Source organism: Mytilus trossulus, chromosome 4 (genome assembly GCF_036588685.1).
Source record: "Mytilus trossulus isolate FHL-02 chromosome 4, PNRI_Mtr1.1.1.hap1, whole genome shotgun sequence".
NCBI lineage: Eukaryota > Metazoa > Mollusca > Bivalvia > Mytilida > Mytilidae > Mytilus > Mytilus trossulus.
In genome coordinates, this window is record NC_086376.1 from 37,711,274 (window position 1) to 37,722,063 (window position 10,790).

Below are 10,790 nucleotides of genomic sequence, written 5' to 3' on the forward strand. Positions count from 1 at the left end.
CGTGTATACGAACGAGTCGATTTATAGGAGTGTATAGTAAGTTCCCATACGAATACCGCCTGTTTGTTGAAGAAGAAAAAATCCACTAACTCAAACAAATTTTCATTGGAAAAAAATCCAGTATTTTCGTGAACCATTTAAGTACAAGTGATTTCCTATTAATGTATTAACTATTCTAAAAGTCAAATGTGGATATTTTCGTTGTCAGTTCCTACATGTATGTCACTATAAGTTCAAAATGAACAACTTTATAGTTATCTTACATATAAATCTTACAAGATATACTTTATAACCCCATGTTCAAGTTTTGATGTCGTTAGATAAAGTTTAATTTTAAACATAATAGGTGAAATTAGTTTGACCCGCAGATTCGTTAAAATAATATCATTTTATTTGATGAAAATCCTGCATAATCTTTTTCTTTGACATACTGAGCAAAAAAAGTCCTTTATTTAAATGGTTCATGACAAACCAATATAACCACCAAATTCCTCTGATTAAAGTTGTCCTTTGTTATTATCTATATTTCATTTTAGGCTGCTCACTATATCACATTATAAGTTATATGATTTGCTACTGCCCCCTTCGAATCCATATATAAATTATTGTATGAATCTGGTTAAAACTTTAGTTTACATCACTTTTAACGTAAGGGTGCCCAAATTGCACCGAGTACCCAAATTGCACCTATTTAGAAAAAATAGCCACGGAAATCTTACAAGATTTCCTAGAGACTTAAAAATTTGTATTTTTATGATTTGATACTATGCACGTCTTTCAACATAGGTAAACATATTTAGATATACACAAAACGTTCACAGTATTTATCAACAGGTGGACTGTTTACTGAAAAAACAAAATGTACGAAAACGTCATCATGCGACGTCATCAAAACGTCATCTTTTCAAAATTAGCAAATACAATATATTATAAGTATTTATTTCGTAAAATATGAAGAGTAAGCATAGACTAATATCCAATTGTTCAAAATATTTGAAGAAATTAAGCAAAAGCTCTGTTATTAGACTTTTGACGATGTGAATTAAAGCATGGATGCAATTTGGGTACTCCTCATTACAGAATCATGGACAGTTTGGAGGCTGATTCAAACCCATTTTTTTATGACTCAAAATGGGATTAAAACTTAAATTGGTGTACCTATACAATAAAGAAGAATAGGGCTACAAAAAAGACACATTAATGACATTTATTTCTTGATCATACAAAAACGTAGGTGAAAAAACTGTCAAAATAGGTGCAATTTGGGTGCCGTCACGTTAGAGTTATTAAAATCCATAGGGGGTAACCCAGATAGCAATACTTTGTTGGGCCAACATTGGTAATAAGCTGGCACAGTTGGTAAACAGTTGGCGTTGGCAGGACAACAAGAGACCAACGTTGGTCCAACAACACTCAGACAACAGTTATTTTGACACTGTTGGTTCCTCGTTGGCCCAACAACTTGGCACCAACTGTCCTTTTCGTATGGTTGGACAAATGTTGGCCCAACATTTTCTTACCAACTGTTATTAAAGTAGTTGGTCCAATGCTATTCGACTTATGTCGTCCATTGGTTCAGTGTAAGATCTTCTGACTGAAACCACTGAATCAATTTTAAACAAACTTTATTTGAATGCTCATTCTTAGTATATATTTCATGACAATATTGAAATATAAGCCAACATTGTGCCAACAATATGCCAACGTATTAAGTACTTATCTCCCCATTTTATACCACAGATTTTTATTTTTTTTAAAATCTTATTCCAAAGTGCAAACAAAAAGATGTGCTCTTAATTCTCTTTATCTAATATTTTCAAATCTGTGTAGATGTCTAAATGTATTTATCTTATTATTTGAATATTTTTTTGCGCAAACAAAAAATATTTAAAACCAGCCCAAAAAAATAAATAAAATTTGGATATAGTTTCATTGGAAAAACAATTATTAATTTCATCTTATCATTTGACACGAGTGGATATAGTCACTCTCTTAATAACAGTTGATTGCATATTATCTATAATACAATACAGTATAGACTATAGATCACTATAATATACTGATTTGTAATAAAAAATAAAATGGAAAGCATAATAAAACGATAACAACATTGGCAAACTGAAGTACGACCAACAATGGCCCAACATAATTTCAAAACTAGACTACGTTGGTAGACTGTTGGCAAACAGTTAACATTGTTGGCAGATTGTCGGCAAATAGTTAACTTTGTTGGCATACTGATGTTGGCCCAACACAGACCCAACATGTTGGGCCAAAGAAGGGCCGATGAGCAAAATGACGGTGGCCCAACAGAGTTTTCCAACGTTGGCCCAACAATGTGGCCAACAGAATGCCAACGTGGGCCCAACACATGTTTGCTATCTGGGAAGGACGTAGGCCGAGTCCTCTTTGAATTTTACTCACCCTCTATGGATTATTAGGGGGTCCGTAGTGAATCGTATACCGAATTTATCGCACGCAGGAATTTTTCTGCTGCGTTGTGTAAAAAAACCCAATGAAATACAACACAAGCAATAGACGGCGTCACTATTAACAGTAGACTTGACGTCATAACCCCTCTTTGAAGTTAACTAACCCCCTACGGATCCATTGGCGGATCCAGAGGGGTCAACACGTGACGGCGCTTAACCAATCACAACGTGATGTTTTACCAGCGGTGCGATGAAATACTATATACTCTAAAGAGTATGTGCCGCTCACCTGTATATTCACCAATAACCATTATTTGGCAAAACACTACATGCAAGTCAAAATTTCTACAAGGAGTTAACTGGCAATTTGTAGCTCTTGTCCTGCTTTTGAATTTTGCTTTCAAAATTTCTACCTACATTTATTTGTGACCAATTTTGGCTAAATTTGACTGAGTAGTTTCAGAGGAGAATATTTTCGTAAACGTTACGGGTGACGTCGGCGTACGATAGACGACGAATCCTAAGTGGTGAAAAATGACCATTTGACCTTTGGGCTAGGTGAACTAAATGACATCAGGATTAGGTAAATCGTGTAAACATGAATTAGATGAAGTATGATTGCCAATGAGACAACTCTTGATCAGCGACCAAACGACGTAGACATTAGCAACTACCGGTCACCGTATGGCCTCCAATAAAGAGCAAATTATTGTTGATCATAACTGAATAATTGGCCTGAAGCACGAACACTAAATAATTAAAAGTTTAAATAAATCGATAGTGTCACTTCTTTGTGACAAATATGAACACTTAACTATTATGAATTAACGCACATTTGCTACACGATTTTATTCATCCTCTTTTCCATTTTCAACATCACCTAGTAAACAAATCTGTAAATTTTGTAACTGAAGCCAAAGTTAAAATGTTATTTGTCGATAATATATAAACCTCACATTCAAATATTATTCAATTTAAACCAAGGTTTGACTGGGGTACGGGCATATTTCATCCCTAACTCTTAAAATGGCCAAATGTAAAACAACTCAAACGGGAAATCCAACGGTCTATCTATAAAGAACGAGAAACAAAAAACACTTATGAACCACATTAACAAACGACAATTATTGATTAGAACAACAGGTGCCTGCCTAAGGACGTGTGCAAACAAATTCAGCGGGTTTAAACATGTTTAACGTTTTAATAAAGTATAATACAATTATTGCATTCCTTTACCACTGCCGGATAGACAGAAGAAACCCTCGGTACATAATAGAAAGACAAATACATTTACTTTTACATTCTTTTTATTACTTTTTACCAATTGAAGACAGAGACACATGTGGCACAGTTTGACTTTTGCAGCATTTGTCTGTGAATCAAAATCCAGTGAGCTTTTTCTGGGCATTCTGAAAATATAAATTAAAGCTTTGATTAAAACTCAATGATACTGTTTTTTTTCACAGAATAGACGCACAGAAATAAATAAACTTGGCTTCTTTATTAACATGTTATGTTATATTCACGGAAACGCTCATTTATAGTTTTATAGTCACACCCAAAGATGTTTTGGGGCAGTAAAGCAATCAAGCGTTATTGCTCCTTTCCCAAATATTTCATTAATTACGGCAATTGGATAGCCTAGCTACTTAGCATATTTTTCGACATTGGATAGATAGATATCTAAGACATAGCGGCTATACATATACTAGCAGCATGGATATTTAACGCAATCCTGATGTGACTGCACGTGTTACATGTATCCGTGACAATGTTGAACGATGACTTTAAGAAACAGTTTAAAATAAAGCAAGTAAAACGAAGATGGCTTAAATACTAGTAACCAAGAGAAGTAACATGTTACAGTAAATAAATACAGAAAATGAACATTTTCAAAGCCACCTAGCCATTAAGTAATATAAAGAATAAATAATTATTCGAAACAAAGAAATAACTTTAAATGCTTTTTTCTGTTTTAATTGAGGCAGTATATGCATAGTAAACGATGAAATTAAGGAAGTTGTACCTTAAGAAATGAATAGAAATAAAGGATTGCCTGTCATATTGGATTTAGTTGAAGATTTATTATAACAAATTAACCTTAATTATGATAATGGGACATTTTCTGCTAAACAAGTGACTGATGCACAATTATATAACTTGTGAAGGGTGTTATTTCATGTAATTCTTTGAAAAATGAAACTCGGTGTTTTACTTGTACTTATCATTTCGCAGATATAATTAAATTCAATATTTAAAATTTGATAAACAATTTAGCAAATCTGCGAAAATATGTGATCAAAGCATTAAAACCTTCGAAATTCCCAGATTAAGAAAATATTACATTATAAAAAAAGAAGATGTGGTAGGGTTACCAATGAGACAACTCCAAAAGAGACCAAAATGACACAGACATTAACAACTATATGTCACCGTACGGCCTTCAACGATGAGCAAAACCCATACCGCATAGTCAGCTATAAAAGGCCCCGATAAGACAATGTAAAACAATTCAAACGAGAAAACTAACGGCCTTATTTATATGAAAAATGAACGAAAATCAAATATGTAACACATACACAAACGACAACCACTGAATTACAGGCTCCTGACTTGGGACAGGCACATTCTGTACATAAATAATGTGACGGGGTTAAACATATCAGCGGGATCCATTCCCTCCCCCTAACCTGGGAAAGTGGTATAACAGTACAACATAAAAACTAACTATAAAAACCAGTCGAAAAAGGCTTAACTCATCAGATGGACAAACATACAAGTGGACGTGACCGGGTACTTATACATACCGACACAAAAGACACAATGAACTGATCTGAGAGTACTCGCAGTTATCTGGCAGCTAGTTCAAAGCCACTTACAACTAATAAAAACATGACCAGTTAAAAATCTTGGATCCGAACGGGTTTTTTTAGGTACCAGCTTCTGCAATAAATGCTCACATTAACTGGGCTCATATTTTAGTATTTTAGTTTTAATTAAGGTTTTATCGCGTGAGTATATATTATCAGATTGGTGCCATTTTGACTACAGGGATACGAGTTTATTTTATGTTAACTTAAAGCGAATCATAAGAATTTATTTGCTACAAAGTTTTAGTATTGCCTTAACAGTTGTTCATAGTATTCTGACTTACTGATCCATCAGTTGCTATTTGTGTTTTGGCTTTTTTATCAGCTTCGTCTTGTGTCAAGGTCACCTCTGGATTTGGTTTCAACACTAATTTCTCTCCTGGTGGAGCACATTCCCAGATTTCAAATAGTCCTCCACATCCATGGAACACCCACCATTCTTTTTCGTCTAAACCAATTCCGAACTTTTCTTCTGGTGGGTCACACATATAAAATGACCGACGTTCAACCAAGGTCATGTTCCAGATTTTAGAATTTTCAAATTTGGTGTAGACGACTGTGGGCTCTTTGAACATACTATCAGCTGTTTCAATGTAATCCACACAATCTATTTCTTCTGTATTGAAAAAAAAAGAGAAAAAAAATTAAACCAGAGGATAAAGTCAATTGAAACGTTACAACTTTTGATGTTATTATTTCCAGCAGAGACATATATAATAATAATGTAGAACATGTCTCTGTTACCAGGTAAGCGAAGATGCAGTAAAAAAAAAAGACCAATGAACATGTAAAATTTTGATTTTAATATCATTTAAAAAACAATAAGACCCCTCTACATGTAAAAATTCCAAACATCGAGGTTACTAAACATGGTATATTTTATAAATACAATAATTTACTTGAAACAATGATCCATATAATTTACTAACAGATAAAATATGGGCACTGAATTTATTCATATATGATATAAAGAAGATTTGGTATGATTGCCAATGAGACAACTCGCCTCAATAGACCAAATGACACTGACAGAAATTAGTATGTTATGCAATAGCTAACGTATTCATGATTTAGTTACACTTTCTGCTAAAAAGTCCCCGTGCATTGCAACATTGCAATTCTGAATTCTACAGCCATTTTAAATTCGATGAATACACACCATAGCTAATTCTAATCTCGTTCATTTTTGGTTGGATTGTAAATGTAAAATGTGGCATTTACGACGGCGGATCCAGTGGGAAAGGGGGGGGGCGGCCCTTTCGTGGGCAAAATTTGGTTGATTACATAGGGAATCACTGAAGCATGACTGGAGCGCCCCCCTTTTAGGTCGGTCAGCTCCCCCCCTCTTATGAAAAGTTCTGGATCCGCCACTGATTTAATAGAGGAACTGATGAAGGGTCCGACATCATTAATATTTGAAGAACTAAATAAATAATAAGATAAACACATTCATTCAGAGACACATGTGTATATATGTCTTTGATCCACCCAACTTAAAATTTGCTTCTCTTTCTAATTCACTAGATGTATAGTTTGAAAGTTTTGTATATTAACGCTTAAAACACATTTTTACATGATATTGGAATTGAAAACGTAATTAAGGTTCTTGTGCGTTCGTATCTGACTTTCGATACATATTAATTGCACACGAACAAGTTTGATGATACATGTCTTTCTAGTTTGAAAAAATTAAAATGATACAATAAAAAAGTTATACGCCCCATTTTTTTTTTTTTTTTTACAATGGGATGACAAGTAAATAAGTTATGCACATGCTCACTTACAGAAAGTTGCAAAATTTCTGCAGTAGCCGGTTGAATTGCATATTGTCCGCTAAAAATATACTTTTATTGGTAGTAGTTGTTTATCTTTAAACTTTACTTGTTTTTTTCTGTGTTTTTTTTTTTACATTTAAACGTTTGAAGTGCAAGACAACTAAACAGGAACAAATAGATAGATAATGAGCGTTTTCATAAAAAATTGAAATGTATCATCTAGCCTGAGGGTTTGATCACATGACTTGACGTAAAAACATGATTAATCTGTCAAATTTATTATACTTAAAATAAATTGCTATGTTGAATTTGAAATATTCATATCTTAATATCAAATATTAAGAAATATTGTTGTTTGGTGTATTCTTCTCTGCTTAGTTTATATGATATCTGTACATACATGAACCAATCGTATCACATTCTTTAGTTTCATTGTAAGCAATTATTTAGAATATACGAATAGAAAAGGTACAGATAAAAATAGAAAAGGTGAAATTTTGGCGGGATAATGAAGTTCATTTTTTAATTCGAGTCTGCTATATGTAGTAATAAAATGAATATCCATTGAGCCATGTCTATACAACATAATTTCAAAGAAGTACATTTAAATTTACAGTAAATTTCTATTTTGCCAGATTGTCTGTATAGGCCATATATTAGTGCAACGCATACATGTCAAGTTAGTTTTCAAGATAAAAAAAACTCGATTTAGAATGTAAAAGAGTGTGTTTTTTTTATATAGATTTGTCAGTGCAATGATTGATACGATGACCGATTTCCCAAAAAACATGATTAGAATTTAAAACATAAAATGTATATGTCTGACAGTACTTTCGTTTATTATTTTCTTTCGAAGTCTTTTATTAGAATAAAAAACAAGACAAAGACATCTATCATCCATATAAAAATAAGGTGATAGTCGGTATGATAAAAAAAAAAGAGACAACTATCATATTACAACAATTGAGGGGACTCAGCCATGTTCTTTTTATTCTATATCATGCTTTCAAAAATTTATTTAATTTTTGAAAAACTTATTTTATATCTTCTATCTTCTATTTTGACTAACAATATAAGGAGCATTTTGGACTGATTTGAATAGTTTTTACCAACTATGTGAATGTCGATATACTCAAAGACGAAGATCTTCTAAAGCTCACATTACAGTTCACATGATTGTGTCAATCTTCTCATTATATTTTGATATTTTATACAAAAAAGTCATTTTCCGAGGGGTCAATCGTGTTCATTTTGAAAATTTGTATATTAAAAAAAAGTTATAAAAATAAACTGTTATTACACATCATATTAACGAATTTCGTACCAAATCCTTTAATTGAACACAGCAACACAAATCTGCTCATAATGAAGAAACAAGGTGAATGCTTAAAGCTTGCTTCCATATATTAAATACATTTTTTTTTATCAATTTAAGTTGTACTTCATAGAGAGCACTCTTCAAAACAGACAAAAAATTTCACAACAGGGTTAAATCGGATTGCACTTCTGTGTTTACATGAATAATCACTAAATGTATATGATTGATATTGTCATTTTTACGAATTACCCAAAAAATTTAATAGTTCCAAATACTATGGATGTTCTATTAGATTACCTAAGCTGTATTTCCGCAAAAATCTTTCGAAATGTGTGGCCCTCATAGTTTAAATTTCGTTCTTTATTAGGTCTTTTAACTTTTTAATTCGAGCGTCACTGATGAGTCCAAAATTATATGCCTGGTATCTTTAATGAGTTAAATAAGAATATCATATACTCACGTTGTTGTCCTTGTACACATAATGCACACAAAGCTACTAGTACAAAGTAGAACAAAGAAACTTTCCACGCCATGCTGTGAATAAAATATATGAAATTTGTTAAATTAAAATTTTGTCTTCGGCAATTCATATTTTTACTATAATAACAGCAAATTCAAAATAAAATGATCATTCATTCATTTGCTGTTGAAAAAAATATATCAAGACATGCGATTAGAAATGAAACAAGAATATATATATTAAAATGAATAGTAGGGATATTTCCCTACAAATTTGTCAATTTGTGGTTTCATGTTCTGATTTATCTGAAAAATGTTTTTATGTTAAGTTATATAACCAAAGTTTTATTATCTAACAATATTGCTTTGTTGATGTGGTTTTCTCTCCTGATATGTAATTCCTTTATGTCTACATTTATGTATTTCACAAATATAGGAGCGAGTGGTGTTTTTTTATAAGACTTATGATTGAACAAAATGTGTTTTAAATTTTTGATAGGACAAATTAAAGATTAATTGTGGTACATTTTTTTTTCTCTAAAATTGTCTTTTAAAAAAACAGAAGAAAAAATAATGTAAAGATCTGCTGTACGGATCGAACAGTTTCCTCAGCACCTAAATCCAAGCCACACATTCATTAAGTTAATTATGCAGGTGAGAAAGATGTTTAAAACTTGTCTACAACTCTTTTCGGTTAAAGAGCTGATAAAACGAAATCAATTTATAATGTGAATTTAAAATAAAATAGTTGACATAGGACAACCCTGCTAAATACCATCAGACAAATGTTAGTTAGATAGTAAAATTACATTTTTTTTTAATCACATAGTTTTGCTAGAGAGTATATTGATCGCTTTTTGTGTAATAAATACCATGTAATACTGACTTTGATGGGATAAATTTCAAACACATGTACAGTATGTGAACACACTAGATTAATAATGACAGTTTGACAGATTTTATGGTTATGACACCAATTCCTTTGTATCAGAACGTAAATAGCTGACTAACCGTCAAATATGATGATTTTTGCATAATTATATTTCAAAGCAGCCTGACCAGTGTCGATTAAAAATGATATCTTAAACTGCAAAATTAAGACATGGACCTTCTTTCATACTAAATTTTTCTTCCATTCCGACAATTTGTATAAACTAATAATATAACAACACGTGAATAATTAAAGGGTGTATCATGCGGATAATCAGGCCTAAAATGTTATTTACATTCACATTTACATCAAAACAATAACGGTAAACGAAAGTTATTTGATAGTAGAAAATCATAATCTTAAATCCATACCATTAAAAATTCCCGAAAAATCAAGACAAACTTAATAACAATCAAACTTACATGATCTCTTCCAGTTCTCCAAAGGCCACTACAATTAATCTACATTGAATAAGCCCCAGGCTACTGTTGCATGATGGGATATTATATGTCACAAGTTATAAATGACTCCCTTGTCTTATGAAGTGACAAAATGAGAAATGTAGTTGTATATTTTGTTACGCAAGAGTTCACACGACTATTGTCTCTCACTGTGGTTTTGTGTATTTCAGACGTCTTAAGTTAAGTTAATATTGTTATATTCTCATTGCGGGCCGCGTGATTTAACGTGATTTTACGGAGTTACCAATCTCTGTATGTATGATTCTGGTAGATACCAGTTAAGTTTGTTAGTTAAGATTATAAATTTAAAATGAAAGTAGTAATTATAGTATATGAAAGCGAGAACAAATTATCAACAACAGGGACCTGGGACAGTAAACATATATTATGTTCTAGCTTGAACTATGTAACTACAGACAAACGTGCTAGTCCTCAGTGACAAGAAAGTCATGAACCCCAATGCTTTATCATGTTTCTCTTTATTTTAATGTGCATAATTAATCGGATTCTATTAATAGGAGAAAAGTAATAAATCTTTTAAGAC

At 32.1% G+C, this 10,790-nt stretch overlaps 1 protein-coding gene across 3 annotated transcripts; it reads right to left on the bottom strand.

Annotated features, from left to right (window-relative positions):
- Window positions 1–3,721: 3,721 nt before the first annotated feature.
- On the bottom strand, window positions 3,722–10,339 carry LOC134715245 (uncharacterized). Of its 3 annotated transcripts, none has more exons than XM_063577299.1 (4): window positions 10,208–10,339; window positions 8,856–8,929; window positions 5,587–5,918; window positions 3,722–3,841 (listed from the first exon to the last, which is right to left on the bottom strand). In XM_063577299.1, the coding sequence occupies exons 2-4, from the start codon at window positions 8,926–8,928 to the stop codon at window positions 3,812–3,814; spliced, it is 435 nt and encodes a 144-aa protein (XP_063433369.1). In that variant the 5' UTR covers window position 8,929; window positions 10,208–10,339; the 3' UTR covers window positions 3,722–3,811. The 3 variants fall into 3 exon arrangements, with proteins under 3 accessions (XP_063433369.1, XP_063433370.1, XP_063433368.1); XM_063577300.1 differs by lacking the exon at window positions 10,208–10,339 and adding an exon at window positions 10,157–10,179; XM_063577298.1 differs by lacking the exon at window positions 10,208–10,339 and adding an exon at window positions 9,741–9,781.
- Window positions 10,340–10,790: the final 451 nt, after the last annotated feature.

What these genes read in the sequence shown, in the direction of transcription:
- LOC134715245 (XM_063577298.1), bottom strand. Translation starts at nt 9,766, where the DNA reads ATGTGTTTGAAATTTATCCCATCAAA. An exon ending in TTGAAATTTATCCCATCAAA is followed by an intron (nt 8,930 to 9,740) that starts GTCAGTATTACA and finishes TTTTATTCACAG; the next exon opens with CATGGCGTGGAAAGTTTCTT. An exon ending in ATGTGTACAAGGACAACAAC is followed by an intron (nt 5,919 to 8,855) that starts GTGAGTATATGA and finishes TTTTCAATACAG; the next exon opens with AAGAAATAGATTGTGTGGAT.